The sequence below is a fragment of the Stegostoma tigrinum genome, chromosome 9 (assembly GCF_030684315.1).
Source record: "Stegostoma tigrinum isolate sSteTig4 chromosome 9, sSteTig4.hap1, whole genome shotgun sequence".
Lineage (NCBI taxonomy): Eukaryota > Metazoa > Chordata > Chondrichthyes > Orectolobiformes > Stegostomatidae > Stegostoma > Stegostoma tigrinum.
The window spans coordinates 13913333-13932182 of record NC_081362.1 but is presented as its reverse complement, the minus strand read 5'-3'; the positions used below and the strand labels follow the sequence as shown (position 1 = coordinate 13932182).

Below are 18850 nucleotides of genomic sequence, written 5' to 3'. Positions count from 1 at the left end.
TATCCTTTATCATACAAGGAATATTTAATGAAGGATATAAATGCAATGGAGGGGTTGACCAAATTGATACAGAACATACGAGTTGATTTATGGCAATTTGGTGGACAGGCTGGATTGTTTCTAAAGTGGGAGGCAACATGATTTGTGTTTAAGATTCTGAACAGTTTTGACAAGTTGAATGTGAAAAGGCCAAGGATCCTTATTTTGTGGATTCGTCAGGAAGTTGGGGCATCTTTTCAAACTTAGGGGTCACTGTTTCAGAACAGGGGTGAGGAGACGCTTTCCTCAGCATGTTGTACACGTTTGGAACGCTACGTCAAAAAGGTGGTAGAGGCAAGCCATGAGATGTTTTTTCCCCAAGCAGAGCTGGATAGATTCCTGTCAGACAGCAGTTATCAGGGATAGTGGAAATGCAGCATACAAAACACCAGAGAAGCCATGACCTTACTGAATGACAAGGCAGGCTCGAAGGACCAAATGGATTGCTCCCACTCCTAGTGTGCGCATTTATATCAAGAATGGGTTTGTGTAAAAGTCACTAGAGAAAACCAGCATTTGCTGAATTCATGAACATCAAAACAGATTTAACAGTATGAGCAGATTACATCTTTACAAATTCATTGAGAATGTTGTCTGAATCAAGCCAAATTGTTCACCTGAGACATTTAATAGGGTATCAGAAGATTATTCTAAAAATAAACAACATGCAAATGCAGGAAGCAAAGGCAGGAGAATGGCACTAAGTTCTAAAGCTCATTTGGACAGCCGATGCTGACATGATGGACAAATGAACTAATGCTTCTAAGCATTTTCTAAATATTGTCTCCAAGCAGTTTTGACATGATTGGTCCACTAGGGGGTGTTGCAACTTCACTTAAAAAGAAGCCCTGACATTTTGTAATGAATCTTTGGTCTTGAAAGTTTTCATTTTTTTTCCTAAATATTAATGAATGTTGCACATTTTCGAATTTCACCTATTTCCCACATTCCTGCTTTCACCCTTTTCCTCGCTCCCAGAACAGCAAGAGAGTCCCACCAGCCATGTTCAAACGAACAACCTGTGCCTCATCTAGATCCTCCAGGGAGATTCCATAACCAAACCAACCTCAGTCAGCATTCCGAAGAGACCATTCCCTCGCGAGACACTGGTCCACTCTGCAACCTCCTCCAACATATCAACCTCTTCCCATGTAATCACAGGAGATGTAACAGCTGCTTTTTCACCTCTTCCCCATTGGTCAAGGCCCCAAATACACCTTTCAGTGAATGAGTAGTTTATTTCAAGTCAGTACACTGCACTCGCTGCTCACTATGTGGTCTTATCTACAATGGGAAGACCAAACACAGATTAAAATAACAATAAAACAAAGAACCGCAAATGCTCGAGATCTGCAACAAACAAAAACAAATTGCGAGAGAAATTCAGTTGGTCTGGCAGCATCTGTAGACAAAAAACAGAGCTACCCATTCTATGATGACTGGACTTGAAAAATTAACTGCTTCTCCAGTAATTTTTTTATTACAGATTAAAGGAATATTTACAGAACACTTCCACTCAGTTCAGAAGCTTAACTCCATATGTCAAGTTAATTGCCTTGCTTTCTCACTCACATTTTTGTCCTCGGCCTGCTGCAGTATTCCAAGTTCAAAGCAAACTCGAAGAACATGAAGTCATCTTTTAATTAAGCACTGGAGTCAGTGAGTTCAGCGATTTCTGTACCCCATTTTGTTCTTTTTTCTGCTACGGGTTGTTCAAACTTTTTATTCACAATTCTGCTTTCAGATGAGCCGTTCAATTGGTCTACCGTAATAAACATACAGTGAACACATACTCCAGACTTTACTACAATCATTACCACATTGTTTGCCTTTTGTTTCATGACATCTTTATAATTTAGTCCCTTCTGTCCTCCCTGAGACCTACCCTTTTGATTTTTCCCTCATTTCCCCTTTTTAGCTGCATGTAAATTGCCACATTTCCACCTTCCTTCAGTTCTGTACTAGACATTTTCAAATCAGAATATTAACGTTCTTTCTCTTCCTACAGATGTTGCCAAACCAAAAATGTCTCCAGCATTTTTGTTTTATATCAGATTTCCTGCATCTGCAGCATTTTACTTCTGCACTTCATATTCACTTAGACGAAATACTTTGAATAGAATGATCAAAAAATTGATGTCCTGGAATCCAGTTCCATGTTTTTTCACATTAAATGCATTGACAGGGTACCTTTGTGTAACTGGTTAAATTCTAATATTTTGAGTCCACCATTAAAATATAACCTGCAGCTCATGAAGTGTGCAACGTCCAAATATTATTAAGATATTATGGTTTTTCTAACTGCGAAGAAACTTTAAGGTTGGTCATTAGAGCTATAGGATTACACAGGATGGAAACAGACCCGATGGTCCAACTTTGCCATGCCATTCAGTTATCCTAAAAGAATCTAGTGTCATTTGCCAGCATATAGCCCACATGCCTCTAAACCCTTCTTATTCATATACCCATCCAATTTAAATGTTGTTAATGTACCAGCCTGCTATAGGGTCAGGGTTAGGAATGAAACCAGATGGTCCACCTGGCTTCGACTTAGGCACCATAAAAGACAATGGCAGAAACAGCACTGTCAACCTGCAAAGTCTTCCTCACTCACACCTGGGGGTTACTGCCAAAATTGGGGGAACTGTCTCACAGTCTAGTTAAGCAACACTCTAACACAGTCACACTTACAGAATCATACCTTGCAGACAATGTCCCAGACACCACCGTCACCATTCCTGGATATGTCCTGTCTCACCAGCAGGACAGACCCAGCAGAGGTGGCATACAGTCGAGAATGTGTTGCTCTAGGAGTTCTCAACATGGACTCCAGACCCCATGAAGTCTCATTGTTTCAGGTTAAACATGGGCAAGGAAACCTCCAGCTGATTACCACATACTGTCCTCCCTCAGCTGATCAATCAGTACTCCTCAAAGTTGAGCAACACGTTGAGGAAGCACTGAGGATAGCAAGGACACAAAATGTACTCTGGGTGGGGGATTTCAAAGTCCACCACCAAGAGTGGCTCCGCAGCAGAATGACTGATCGATCAGGTTGGGTCCTAAAAGACAAAGCAGCTAGACTGGGTCTGAGGCAGGTGCTGAAGGAACCAACAAGACGTAAAAACATACTTGACCTCATCCTTAGTCATCCGCCAGCTGCAGTGGCATCTGTCCATGGCAGTTTTGCTAAGAGCGACCATCACGCAGTCCTTGTGGAGACAAAGTCCCACCTCTACATTGAGAATAGCTTCCATCGCATTGTGTGGCACTGTCACCGTACTAAATAGGACAGACCTCACACAGATCTAGCAACTCAAGACTGGGCATCCATGAGGTGCTGTCGGCCATCAACAGCAGCAGAATTGTCCTCCAACACAATCTGTAACCTCGTGGCCCAGCATATCCCCATTCAACTATTACCATTAAGCCAGAGGATCAATCCTGGTTCACTGGAGAGTGCAGGAGGCCACACCAGGAGCAGCACCAGGCAGACCTGAAGATGAGTTATCAACCTGGTAAAGCCACCAAACAGCAAAAGCAGCACATGATAGACAGAGCTAACCAACAGATCAGAACTAAGCGCTGCAGTCCTGCCACATCTAGTCGTGAACAGTGGTGGGCGATTAAACAACTCACTGGGAGAAGGCTCCACAAACATCCCCATCCTCAATGATGGAAGAGCCCAGCATAAAGGCTGCAGCTTTTGCAGCAATCGTCAGCCAGAAATGCCAAGTGGATAATCCATCTTGGCCTCCTCCAGTGGTCTCCAGCATTACAAATACCAGTCTTCAGCCAACTCAATTCACTGTATGTGATATCAAGAAACGATTGGGGACACAATACTGCTAAGGCTACAGGCCCTGACAACATTCCAGCAGTATTACTGAAGACTTGTGTTCCAGACTTGCTGCTCCCATGACCAAGCTATTCCAGTACAATTACAACACTGGTATCTACCAGACAGCGTGGAAAATTTTCCAAGAGTGTCCTGTACACAAAAAGCAGGACAAATCCAACCCAATCAATTACTACCCCATCAGTCTACTCTCAATCACCAAAGTGATGGAAGGCATCATCAACAGTGCTATCAAGCGTCAGCTGCTCAGAAATAACCTGCTCAATGACGCGCAGTTTGGATTCTGCAAGGGACATTCAGCTCTTGATGTCATTACAGCCTTTGTTCAAACATGGACAGAAGTGCTGAATCCCAGAGGTGAGGGGAGAGTGATAGCCCTTGATATCATGGGTTCATTCGATGCAGTGTGGCATCAAGAAGCTCTGAAAAAACTGGAATCAATGGGTATCAAGGGCAAGCTCTCCAGGGGCTGGAGTTATAGCTGATGCATAGGAAGATGGCTGTGGCTGTTGGAGGTCAATCATCTCAAGTTCCTCAGGGTAGTGTCCTAGGCCCAACCATCTTCAGTTGCTTCATCAATGACTTTCCTTCCATCATAAGGTCAGAAGTGGGGATGTTTGCTGATCAGAACACAATGTTCAGCACAATTCGCAATTCCTCAGATACTCTAACAGTCCATGTGCAAATGCAACAAGATCTGGACAATATCCAGGCTTAGACTGACAAGTGGCAAGTTACATTCACACCACATAAATGCCAGGCTATGACCATCACCAATGAGAGACAAGCTAACCACCATCCCTTGAAATTCAGTGGTGATATCATCACTGAATCTCCCATTGTCAACATCCTGGGAGCTATCTGTGAACAGAGACTCAACTGGACTCACCACATAAACAGTGGCTATAAGCGCAGGCCAGAAGCTAGAAATACTGTTACAAGTAACTCACCTCCTGACTCCTCAAAGCCAGTCCACCATCTATAAGGCACAAGTCAACAGTGTGAAGGAATACTCCCTACTTGCCTGCAGACCCAACAATACTCAAAGAGCTTGGACACCATCCAGGACAAAGCAGCCTGCTTGATTGGCAATACATCCACAGACATCTAACTCCCTCCACCACTGACTCTCAGTAGCAACTGTGTGCACCATCGATAAGATGCACTGCAGAAATTCACCAAAGATCTTCAGGCAGCACCTTGGACACCCACGACCACTTCCACCCATAAGGCCAAGGACAGCAGAACACGACCACCTCCAAGCCACTCACCATCCTGACTTGGAAATATATTGCTGCATCAAAATCCTAGAATTCCCCCCCTAACAGCACTGTGGGTCAACCTGCAGCGATTCAAGAAAACAACTAGGGATGGGCAAGTAATGTTGGCCAGCTAGCAATGCCCACATCTCACAAATGATAGAGAAAAAAAAACTTACTCTGGCAGTTCATTCCATACATGCACAACCCTCTACCTGAAAAGTTGCCCCTTAGGTCCCTTTTAAATCTTTCCCTCCTCACCTTAAATCTATGCCCTCAAGTTTTAGACTTCCCTATCCTGGAAAAAGACTTTGGCAATTCCCTCTGCCCATGTCCCTCATGATTTTATAAACCTCTAAGATCATCTCCCAAGCTCCGGGGAAAATAATCCCAGCTTCTTCAGTCTCTCCTTATATAGCTCAAACCCCCCAACCTGACCACTTTCTTGTGTATCTTTTCTGCACCCTTTCAAGATTAGCAACATCGTTCCAACAGCAGTATTTCTAAAGTGGCCTAACCAATGTCCTGTACAGCCACAATAGGACATCCCAACTCCTATACTCAAAGCACTGACCAAAAAAGGCAAACGTACCAAATGTCTTTTTCACTACCCGATCTTCCTGTAACTTCCCCTTGAGAGAATAGTGAACCAAAAGGTCTCTTCATTTGGCAACATTCCGCAGGACCCTATCTTACGTGTATAAGTCCTACCATGATTGTCTTACCAAAATGCAACACCTCTCATTTATCAAAACTAAATGCCATCTGCTATCCCTCAGCTCATCACCCCATCTGATCAAGGTCCCATTGTGCTGTGAGATAACCTCCCTCACCATCCACTACAAAACCAATTTTGGTTTTGCTTGCGAACTTAGTAACTATTCATTAACAAATCAGAGGTAACATAACAAGGCAGAAGCAATTCAGCATGTTTCAAAGTTTAACTCTGGAAAACTTTTTCTTTAAAAATCATCATAGGTGATCTGTTTCAATCATTCTGCCAAAAGATGTACCAGCTGAATGAATCATGTCTTCCTCCAGATATCTATAATGAAAGGGATGGTGTCATAATATTTCAATCAGACTAGCCCACTATCTGGACAGTAAAAATGGATTTGGAAGAATTGAGTAAATTGGCAGCAATTTCAGTCTTGGTATGAGATGAAAAAAGGTACACTGTACATACTGAAATGTTTCAGCAAATAGTCCTTAATATTCCAAACTTCTTGATGCGTTCCATTTCGGCTGCTCGCACCATATCTACTAAGGAGCACTAAATACACGACTTAAAGATTGACACATTTAAGTACATGACTTGTGAGAACCAATCTCTATCTAATGGTGCATGAGGCAAACCAACCGTTTGTTTCTATTTCAAGAGTTTTCCTGCAACAAAATTGCTACACTGTCCCCTGAGGCTTCGGCTTTAAAGGTAGCATTATCTGTCAGCATTGCATGAGCAGAAGACTCTCGCACAAGCATAATGGAGGTGGATAACCTGCTTGGTCATTTAATGAATGCATGTTCCATGGCCTTCAAGTCCCATAATAGAATTCAAGCTAGAACTCCTGGCACATGCAAACTAACCTCTGCACCATAAGGCTTCTAACTTAAGTATGACTTCCCTTGAAATACAAAAAATCAGATCTTTATAAACAGATGCATGTCACCATAATGAAGTAAGTACTGTGCTCTTAATAAGAGTATGCTGGACACAATGAAGCTTCCCTCTGCCATCACCTTCGACAAAAATGTGTCTCTCTTTTTAGCAAGAGCCGGAATAGACTTTTGTTGGGTCAATGGCACGGAGACTGAGAATGCCACTAATGGTAAAAATCTAGAAAGTGGGAGGAGGGAGCACAGTCTCAAGATAAAGTGACAATTATTTGGGAGCAAGAGGAGAATTTTTCACAAGAATTGGAAATTTCATTCAACAGTTTTAATCACTGAAATCCACTGCCTTAGAGATCTATGGACAATCCATCATTGAATGTGCATTAAGGCTGGGATAGACAGAATTCTGACTTACTGGGTACCTAAAAAGTGCCATTATTCTCTTTATTGAGGAACCCACTCTCAACATAGTTACTTTCCTTGCGCTGGTGACAAATCCACAATTATGACATTCAGACAGAACTAAACAGGGCAATGTAGCATTTCCAGTGCTCAAAGGTTTGTAATAGTCTTAACTAGCAAAGTTCCTTGACTAACTCATTGGAACATTGAAAATGCCCACAAGTGGCATAAAATACTGCCATCCTGTGCACTAGGTTGCTGAAAAACTCAGTCCTTGCTCCTGTAGCCAGTACAATCCAAAACCATGCTGAATACAGAGTTTCACAAGAATGATCAACTTCATTCAAGGCACGTCAACATAGTGGTTTACAGAACATTGTCTTACGTATCATGCTGATAGCGTTTGCTCTCAGAAGAGACTGTCACCCGATGTGAGTGGGATAATAGGGTGGCACAACATCATGGGCTGAAAGGCCTGTACTGTGCTGTACCACTTTATGTCCTAACTGAACAAAGGACCAGTAAGTCTAAGCGTAAGACAAGCTTGAAACTCACAATTGGAATATTTTCATTTCTCATAGGCTTCAACCCACAAGAAGCATTTACTGAAAACCACAACACACTATGATCCATATAAACAGAGTAGCTGCTATCAAGAAGTGAAATTTCTGAAGCTTCTCAAATCCTCTCTGTGCCAAGTTATTATTCTTTTAGAAAAGAATGTCAAATCAAAATAAAGTCAGTATCCTGTGTGACAAAAATCAACAAATCTTGAATAAACTTATTTAATCTGTACAATTGTGGCCTTTAAGCATAATGTTATTTACAAACTAGCAGTTCTACGGTCACAAAAAAATAACATTTCATTTCTGCCCACAGATTAAAGCAAACAAATAATTCGATAAAAATAGTATCGGAACAAATAAATTAATTCATTTAGGCTCTAACTGCGTTGAGCTACAGACATATGAAAAAACTTTTCCATTATTTATCATATTTATGCAGCAGTGTGCGAAATTTATTATGCTGATAGAAATCAATCAGTATTCAGAACTAAAACTTCAAAACATAATGAATATTTTATCTGCAATGCATTTGGAGCAAGATATACTGTGTTTATAAAATAATTATATTTTCATATTACACACACACAGTTAGGGCAAGTTTGTCTAGTGGTTACAATACTGGACTAAAAGTCATGTTTCCAAATCATACAATGTATTGAACACAATACGTCAATTTGTGAATGAGTACCAGTAGAAAGAAAAATGATCATGAAAGGTATGCAACTGTTCTAAAAATCCACTAATTTATCAAAACACTTGCAACAGGAACATGGCACCACTAAACCCCTCAAAAATACTGTGTTCAAAATTTAATTCCAGTGCCATGCAACATCCCATCTTTTAATTCCCACTCAGCAACCATGAATGTGAAATAGATGTTAGCTTGCAAGAATGTAGTCAGAAATGGAGATGCTCGGCTTTCATAATGGGTTATTTTCTATGATTGAAGAACTGAGATGGAGTTTCAACCTGCATTTACTTCAATAGATGATGTAAATTTATTTGATTCAGACACTGACAGAGAATGTCTCATGTTCTGTTTCAGAGCATCTAAATTTCCCGCCCTTGAACCTAAAATACAAACCAAAAAACTTTCATCCATAAGCAGCTAAGCTTCTATACAAATATCTTACCACACTAAATGTAATTATTGACTTATGTTCATTTAATGGGAGGTTGACACCATTCTGATCATATTAGAATAATTTCTAAAAGCCTTTATGCTCTCCTTTACAATTTAAATCCAATTCATGCTCTCCTTTTCATAAGAAACTCCAAATACATGTCTCCGCAAACACCTAATTACAATAGCTTTGTTACTGATCAATTCAACTTCCTTTTACAAACTGCTCAACTATGGCAGTGGAGCGCAGTTTATAAATTTCCAGATGTGCCTATAATCCCTATTATAGGTGTTTATAAAACAAATGTAAACACTTGAGGGCATTTAACTCTGAAAGTGATACTCCTGTTTACATGTTTGAAAGACTAAAGGAATTTTCTCCAAACTGCATTCTCTAGCAATCGACTCCAGCCTCTTACCTGGCCGCAGTCTGAAGATGAGCCAGTTTGCTTACAAACTTGGTGTCACATTTGATCCAGACATGAGCTCCAAACTCTCATTTGTGTTATCACTAAGACTACTCATTTTCATGTCTATAAACACTGCCCAACTTCTTCCCTGCCTCAATTCATCTGCTACTGGAAGTTGCTTTCGGGCTTTTGTTACCTTTAGAATCATCTATCCCACACACTCCTGCCTCGTCTCCCACATTTGAAGCTTTGTAACTTGAAGTCATCCAAATTGCAGCAGCCCACATCTCAACTTGCAGCAAGTCCCATTCCTCTATCATGCCTGTGCTTGCTGCATTGGCTCCCAGCGAACTATCGTTTTGATTTTAAATTTCCAATCCATCCGTTCTCTCGCCCTGCCTACTCTAACTTCCTCCAACCTTAAAACTCGAAGACATCTTTAGACATTTGAACTGATCATGTCTCCAGTTATATAGGCCCCTGAAATACCCAAACCCAGGAAAGCAAGCTCCCCACACCGCGCCCCCCCACCCACACTGCACCCCCCCACCACCATGACCACCACCACCACCACCACCACCCAACCCCACCAAGATCTCTCTACCTTGATCTTCTTCTTTAAGATACTCAATGAAACCTACCTCTTGGCTAAGATTTTGCTCAACTGTCTCACTTCGCCTTAGACTATTAGACTTAAAAATTAGACTAATGCCTTCGGTGTAAAATGCTCCTGTGAAAGTGCCTTCATTTCATTCCATTCAAGTGGCTTTGAGTGCTGTGTGCTTCCTACTTTCTAAAAGTAATTACACTTCATTAAGTCCTTCATTGGCTGCAAATGACTTTGTCACACCCTTAGTTTGCAAATGGCACCTCACATTTTTTTCAAGTTTTCTTTATTCACAAAAAATAAGAGTCATTAAATGAAATAAGCAGCGTTTTATTTGTTTGAAACAACTTTTAAGTGACGGTAGTCAATTTATTTTAGTGAATTAAATGATCAGTGATATGTCATGAGATCTCACTGTGACATCATATATTAAGGAAATGGCAAAAATTAGATATCAATGCCTTGCGGGTTCATTTTGTTATGAGATTTCTTGCCTGGATAAAATGTTTCACTTCCATGTCTTGAATTTAAAAACTAACTATTTAGCTCTTCAAGAAAAGGAAGTCAAGTTGCACTGCAGTATGATGAAAAAAACATTTTCTATACCATCAATGCGTCATCTAATCTTCATTAGTCAAGAATAAGGGCCAGTTTGTCACAATCTACTTTAACACCAGTGCTGGATCCATTTTTGTTTGTCATTTACGTAAATGACTTAGACTAGAATATAGAAGCTATGGTTAGTACGATTGCAGATGACACACGATTGGTGGTACACTGGAATGTGAAGAAGATTACTTAAGATTACAACGGGATCTTGATCAATTGATGCAACGGGCTAAGGAATGGCAGATGGAGTTTAATTTGGATAAACGTGAGGTGTTGCATTTGGTAAAACAAACAGAAGGAGAACTTATATAATTAATATTAGAGCCTTGGGTAGTGTTGCAGAACAGAGACACCAAGGGCTTCAGATGCATAGTTCTTTGAAGTTTGTGTCACTTATAGACAGGGTGGTTAAGAAGGCACATAGCACACTTGTCTTCACTGCTCAGACCTCTGAGCATGGGAGCTTGGGCATCAGGTTAAGGTTGAAAGGGATATTGGTGAGGCCCTTTTGAAGTACTGTGCCCAGTCCTTGTTGTCCTGTTAAAGAATGGATGTTATTAAGCTAGAGAGGGTTCTGAAAAGATTTACCAGAATGTTACCGGAAATGGAGGGTTTGAATTATAAAGGACAGGTTGGATAGGCTGGGATGTTTTTCTCCCCCTCCCCCCTCCCTCACAATGGAGCTGAGGAGTCAGAGTCAGTGACACAGCATGGAAACAGGCCCTTCAACCCAAATTGGTCCATACCATCCATGGTACCCACTCAGCTAGGTCCAATTGCTCTCAGTTAGTCCATATCCCACTAAACCCTTTCCATCCATGTACCTATCCAAATGTCCTTTTTTTAAAAACATTGCTAGTTTCTGCCTCAGCCACTTTCTCTGTCAGCCCACTCCATATACACACCATTCTCTGCGTGAAGAAGTTTCCCCTCAGGTCCTTCTTAAATCTTTGCCCTCTCACCTTGAATCTATGCCCTCTAGTTTTCAATTCCCCATCCCTGGGGAAAAAGACAATATGCATTCATCCTATCTATGCCCCTCATGATTTTAGACACCTCATTCTCCTACATTCCAGAACAGGGAAACCACATTTGGAGGATAGCAAATGTGGTTCCCCTGTTCAAGAAGGGGAGTAGAGACAACCCTGGTAATTATAGACCAGTGAGCCTTACCTCAGTTGTTAGTAAAGTGTTGGAAAAAGTCATAAGAGATAGGATTTATAATCATCTAGAAAAGAATAAATTGATTAGGGATAGTCAGCACGGTTTTGTGAAGGGTAGGTCGTGTCTCACAAACCTTATTGAGTTCTCTGAGAAGGTGACCAAAAAGGGAGATGAGAGTAAACCAGTTGATGTGGTGTATATGGATTTCAGCAAGGTGTTCGATAAGGTTGCCCACAATAGGCTATTGTACAAAATGCGGAGGAATGGAATTGTGGGAGATATAGCAGTTTGGATCGGAAATTGGATTGCTGAAAGAAGACAGAGGGTGGTAGTTGATGGGAAATGTTCATCCTGGAGACCAGTGACTGGTGGTGTACCGCAAGGGTCGGTGTTGGGTCCACTGCTGTTTGTCAATTTTATAAATGACCTGGACGAGGGCGTAGAAGGATGGGTTAGTAAATTTGCAGACGACACTAAGGTCGGTGGAGTTGTGGATTGTGACGAAGGATGCTGTAGGTTGCAGAGAGACATAGATAAGCTGCAGAGCTGGGCTGAGGGGTGGCAAATGGAGTTTAATGCAGACAAGTGTGAGGTGATGCACTTTGGTAGGAGGAACCGGAAGACAAAGTAGAGGGCTAATGGTAAGATTCTTAGCAGTGTAGATGAGCAGAGAGATCTCAGTGTCCATGTACACAGATTCTTGAAAGTTGCCACCCAGGTTGACAGGGCTGTTAAGAAGGCATACAGTGTTTTAGCTTTTATTAATAGAGGGATCGAGTTCCAGAACCAAGAGGTTATGCTACAGCTGTACAAAACTCTGGTGCGGCCACACTTGGAGTATTGCGTACAGTTCTGGTCACCGCATTATAAGAAGGATGTGGAAGCTTTGGAAAGGGTGCAGAGGAGATTTACTAGGATGTTTCCCGGAATGAAGGGAAGGTCTTACGAGGAAAGGCTGAGGGACTTGAGGCTGTTTTCATTAGAGAGAAGAAAGAGGTGACTTAATTGAAACATATAAAATAATCAGAGGGTTAGATAGGGTGGATAGGGAGAGCCTTTTTCCTAGGATGGTGACGGCGAGCACGAGGGGGCATAGCTTTAAATTGAGGGGTTAAAGATATAGGACAGATGTCAGAGGTAGTTTCTTTACTCAGAGAGTAGTAAGGGAATGGAACGCTTTGCCTGCAACGGTAGTAGATTCGCCAACTTTAGGTACATTTCGGTCATTATTGGACAAGCATATGGGCGTACATGGAATAGTGTAGGTTAGATGGGCTTCAGATCGGTATGACAGGTCGGCACAACATCGAGGGCCGAAGGGCCTGTGCTGTGCTGTAATGTTCTATGTTCTATGAGTAAAGTCCTATCCTGGCCAATCTCTCCCTATAACTCATGCCTTCTAGTCATGGCAACATCCTTGTAAATCCTCTTTGCACACCTTCCAGTTCAACTATGTCTTTCTATAACGGATGACCAAAACTATACATGATACTCTAAGTGCGACCTCACTAATGACTTATACAACCGTAACATAACATCCCAACTCCGATATACAATGCCTCAACTGATTGCTAAATGCCTTCTTCACCACCCTGTCTACCAGTGCTGCCACTTTCAACGAACTACATACTTGTACTCCTAGGTCCCTCTGCTCCAAAACAGTTCTCAGGACCTTACCATTTACTCCAAGTCCGAGAAGTCCTAAGGAGGTTGAGGGTAGTCTTACAGAGGTTTATCAAATCGTGAGGAGTATAGATAAGATAAATGGCAGGTGTCTTTTTCCCAAGATTGGGAGATTTAAAGATTAAGAGTCATATCTTTAGGGCGAAACGAGAAAGATTTAAGACAGACACAAGAGGCAACATATTTTTCAAACACACTGGCTTAAGTGTAGAAAGAACCACCAGAGGAAGCGGTGAATGCAGGTACAGTTACAACATTTAAAATACATTTGGATAAGTACATGAATACTAAATGTTTGGAGGGATATGGGCGAAGCACAGGCAGTTGGGACTACTTCAGTTTGGGATAATGGGTTGGCATGGACTGGTTGGTCCAAAGGGTCTGTTTCAATGTTGTATGATCCTATGATCCTCCTTTACTGAAACTGATAACACAAAAATATACTGGGCTTTGAAATATATCAAATACATCATTGCTTAAAAGGTTGTGGCACTCTGAATATCCAGACCTCACAACATCTGATGCTTTGCAAACAAAGTAATGATGGCTTTGAGAAGATAAGTTTTACTCTATGATTAAAAACTTATAATTTTAGTTCAGGAGTTTGTATGTTGTATAGAAGGCATAAAAGTCTAACAAATCAGAATTGCTTTTTAATCGTGTACTAACCTGGTGAAACACTTCATTGATAAAATTCACATTTGCTTGAGAAGAAAAGAGGACTCTCTGAACCATCTCATAGACTGGCTGATGTTCTTCTTCAATGCTGCACAGGCTGGAGGTGCTGAGTCTTCTTTCAGATAGAGTGCTGCTGTTGGAGTGAGATCGATCCTGTTCAGTGGTCCCACTTGCTTCCAATTCAATGGCTTTCTCCTGAGTTGATGGGTTTGCAGTCACAGACTGCTTATCCACAAAGAAATGGTTTTAAAAAAAAACAGAAATTTAGGAAAATATATCTATTTACCTCAAATAACAATTCCTGTCCTGCTGACTACTGATATCACACCAATGCACTGTCAATGCTATTCACATTTACATGAAGTATTTTGAATGGAGTAAGGAGATGGACAGTCCAGAATTTTAAAACTCAGGCAGAAGACAGATAATGAAGCTCATTCTCAAAAGGAAAGCTCAAGCATGAATGAAATTTTACATTAGACTATGAACATGATCCCCTACTAAATACATTTTAACCATTAACAAAGCAACCAACATCAAGTGTGTTTTATAGAATGCCACCTAAATAGATTATTCTTTATTTCATGTCCCAACAAAGCCAAAATTCTCGATGTAGCGCAAAACCATTTGCTGTCAGAGATGCTTAGCAGTGAACAGTGCCTAGGATCCAGGAGCAAATATAATTTGGTAAAGATGGGTGTTCCTAGAACAAGAAAATGTATTTCTTTCTGTAGCTGTGCTCAAACATCAATTTTTGAACACAAAATCATGAATTTTTGCTGTCTTAAATGTTTGGCAGATTCATTTCATTTACAATAATCACTGCCGGAAATGTAAAAGCCACAAATTCTAGCAAATCTGAATTCAGGAATTGCTTCCCAGATCAATTCATTGTTAAAAAATTTATATATATTTAAGAAACAAGAAAATATTACATTTGCATCAAACTAACAGCTCTTTAAACACTATCTGAAGATCAAATTTTATAGCAAAATTCACATGCCAAAAACTTTCATTCACTCGGTCATTCATTTCGAGTAGTTAGGAAGTCTCAAATTTGCGAAGGCAGATGCCTTCGCGGCAGAACATGGAGTAGTAATTCTGTTAATTCTGGTTACATAAGCAAAGTAAAATTAATCTTATTACTGGTTCTTTGATAATTAAGGAAGAACCTTACCAACTTCACTCAGACATCTATATCACCTTATCCGAAGATCAGATTAAAAGAGAAAACAGTAGGACTGGGTCAGGATATTGGCTGGACAATTTTAAATATCCACCAACTGGGTCTTTACAGGATTGTGGAAGCAAAGTCACATCTCTACACTTTGTTCAACTCGTACAGTGCTCAAAGAAACAGAGCAGTAGCAGTTTAGTATTTACAACTGGAATTTTAATGCATAAAATGTTGCCATATTTTTAAGTTATCAAAATATCCAAACGTACCTGGATAATTTTAGGTAACATCTCTCCACCGTTCTTAGTGTTTTGATTTGTGGCAGTGTACTTCTTTTCCAGAAAGAAGGTCACAAGCCACTTAATAAATGCCACCCGAGCTGCCAAATACTGGTCCCTTGTACTGTAAACGCTTTCATTGTTTCGTGTTACATTGATATATAGTGGCTTTGGCCTCATCTGAGGAATTTCTGGTTAAGATAAATAAAAAGCATCATACTTCTGGACCTTCCATCTTAATCAAGTTTAAAGCGATAAAATCAAAACAAGAAATTTCTAAGTTTCAATGCAACAATAATGTTCTACAAGTTGTTGAGACAACTCAAAATTTGAACCATGTTTGTTTTGTGATGATACTATGGCTTTAAAGGTATTTTGCCATTTTTTTAAAAAAGGGAAGTTGAGACAGAGGTGGAAAGCAGTCTGCTCCATAGCCAGTAAACAGCTTTAAGGCCTTTTTTTTTAAAAAGTTGGAACAACAGAAGCACCTGAATGGGTGGGGTTAAACTTCCACAGATCCAGGACTTTTTTTTAAGTTTTAGTCTGCAGTAGCTGGATGTGAAAGCTCTTATTCCTCTGTCACAGATGGAGTTCTCTTCCTGCTGCTAGAATTGCATGCAATACAATCTATTCTGTTGAATTTGTTGGCAAGGGTGTGTTTATTGGATGTTACTATATTGGAGCAGTTAATTATTACTAGTTTACGTACTTGTATTACTTTGTTAGGCAGTTCCATAGAGTTACAGCTAAGCTAATTTGTGTCTTTTACTTTGTATCTATATTATACTGCATGCATAAAGTGTGCTTTGTCTCAAACCTGGCAGTTTGATCAACTGAATTGCATCTGAAACATGCCTTACACTTACCTACAAATTAAAGAAAAGTTAGCGTCTAGACTACCATCTTAATATATTTTGTGGGAGTTTGGTCTAGTCCATAACAGTTTCCACAAAAATTTGTGTTTTACAACAAGTCAACAATTACTATCACTATTTATAGAAAAGATTTAACCTGCAGCAAATTTGAACAAACAAAATCAGACACTATATAATTCTTGGAATCAACAATTTTATGATCAAACTGGAATAAAAATCTTGCAATATTACACCTGCGTAAGTTCACAATTTTGTTATTTACTACACTGGATCCTAATGTGGTTTTCTTTTCTTAATTTACTTGATATTGATAGTGGTAGTACAGCAGAGCAGAGTAAGTTTCACACATATTTGAAACCTGAAACTATTACTGAAATATTTGGGAGAAAAATGGCAAAGCATGCATATACACTTCTGATAAACCTTCCTTTGAATTTTCATGCATAAACCCAACTGGCTAAATTTTTCTACACGATAATAAAAATCTCTCACTTTCATGTTGACACAATGGAGTAATCCATGTGGATTTTTGAGACTCTATTTCCTAACACATGGATGAAAAGCTCAGATTTAAATGAATTTTTTTTCCTCACTCTTCACTCAAATACATGGAGTCCTACATTAAGTACAATTCGCAAGAAAAAAATGCAGCAAATTTCTTCTTTTAAACTTTACTAAAGTCAATTTAAAATTGAGCATTCTTTAACTGTTCACCAAGTGTCCCTCTGAATGAAAGCCATTTATTTCCCTTTTTTTAAAAAAAACGTTCCAGACAGCCTGAGCAGAGATCAGAAACTTCTTAGTTTGAGACCATATTCTTAAACAACATTTGCAATTCATCTGAAAAGAAAAAGATCAAAATGATATAAATGATGAGAGATTTAGGATTTGGAAAAACTCAACTATATTTCCAGCATCTCATTATACATTCTATACATATTTTACCTGTATAAGAAAACATGGAACCTGTTTTTCCTGACAATTTTCAACTCTGGAGATGTAAACATTCTAGTTTTCTTTATCTGTCCTACTGTTTTAATATTATACTATGGTTCTGAAGTCAAGTTCAGCCTCCACAATAAATTTAAACTATTCCAACAGTACTTTTTACTTACGGCATCTCATAACATTGTAAAGCATAAAAGATATTTCAAATGAGCATTCTCAGTCAAAAATTTGAAATTGAAATTGAGGTGTTAAGATAGACATAAACAACTTCAGCAAGCTGTTTTAGAAGGATGAAAAAGAGGAAGTGCATTGCAACAGCTTGCGATTAAAGGTAAGAAATTTCAGAGGTCAGCAACTAGCAACATCTACACGACAGCCAAAAAGTACAAAAATCAAAATTTCAGGTGCTTAAGAGGACAGAATAGAAGGAAGGCAGGCATCTCAGAGGGTTGAAGGATTTAAGGAAATGATAGCGATAGAACAGGGTGAGGCCATGATAGTGTTTGAAAACAAAAAAGAACAGCATTTTGAAACTGATCTATTGTTTAACGAGGAGTCAATCAGCAAAGTCATGATGGGTGAACCGGATAGGTGTGACATAGCATAGAAGCTGCAGAGATAACCTTCAGTTTATCAAGGATAGAGAATTTAGAAGGACAGTTAAAACATGAACCAAGTGAAGTTGCAAGTGGAAGTAAGCAGTCATGTTGAATGCAGATATGGTGTGAAGCTCATCTCAGCATCAAATGTGGCACCACATTTGCTAACCATCTGTTCTGTCTCAAGAAGCTGCTAGCAACAAGAATGGATGATGTGGTAGAAAGTGCATATGTAGTGGGCACCAAACATGATAGATTCAATCTTTCCAACATTTAAGGAGAAAAATCAGTGTCACTCAGTAAAAGCTCTCTCTGCAGGCACTCCGATGATCTCCAATTACATTACACTGCATAATGATGTTTGCCCCTCACAAGATAAGCAACAGAAGCTATACAGCATTTCTGAGACTCAGCATCAAAAGGTAATTGGACTCAAATCAAAAGATAAAGACAAAGTCTACTACTAACGTTAAGTCATCGAAGTTGATGGCATTTATTGCTTTACAAGGTTAGTATCAGATTAAATCCTGCATTTCTTTATGTTAAAGAAAAAAAGTTGAACAAAATTATTAAGCTTTTTTGCACAATGTTTTACTCACCAAGTACAGGATTGTAAAGGTTGGTAAATTTTGTGAAGGATGGAAATAAATGAGAAAGGTAGAACTTCTTAAACAAGGCAAAAAGAAACTTGAAGCCACTTTCTTGTTTATCTTTATTTTTCCATTCTAAACTTGCAGCCTTCAAATTAAAGCAAAACATTAATTCAATAAGACTAGGCAATTAAAATATTTAATAAACATTCCAAATAATATGTGAAATGTATATTTAAACACAAAACATTCTCCTAATTTGCCTTTTCTCCTTTTTAAGGTCCTTAGCAAAGGAATTTGCTAACCAGTTAAGATAACAACCTGTCACAAAATTGTAAAAAAAATCCTACGGTCATCCTCTCATATTCAT

General features: G+C 39.6%; 1 protein-coding gene across 5 annotated transcripts in view; it reads right to left on the bottom strand.

Moving 5' to 3' along the window:
• ralgapa2 (Ral GTPase activating protein catalytic subunit alpha 2) overlaps positions 1 to 18850 on the bottom strand; it is a 522648-nt gene that overhangs the window by 392257 nt on the left and 111541 nt on the right. For 3 of the 5 annotated variants that reach the window (XM_048535653.2, XM_059648353.1, XM_059648352.1), the window contains exons 8-10: positions 18490 to 18628; positions 15460 to 15659; positions 14005 to 14238 (exon numbers count right to left, since the gene is read on the bottom strand). In XM_048535653.2, coding sequence (XP_048391610.2) covers positions 14005 to 14238; positions 15460 to 15659; positions 18490 to 18628 — 573 coding nt within the window. Of the gene's footprint in view, positions 1 to 1105; positions 1195 to 14004; positions 14239 to 15459; positions 15660 to 18489; positions 18629 to 18850 lie in introns of those variants that run through there. The other 2 variants (XM_059648351.1, XM_048535654.2) reach the window with 2 other exon arrangements.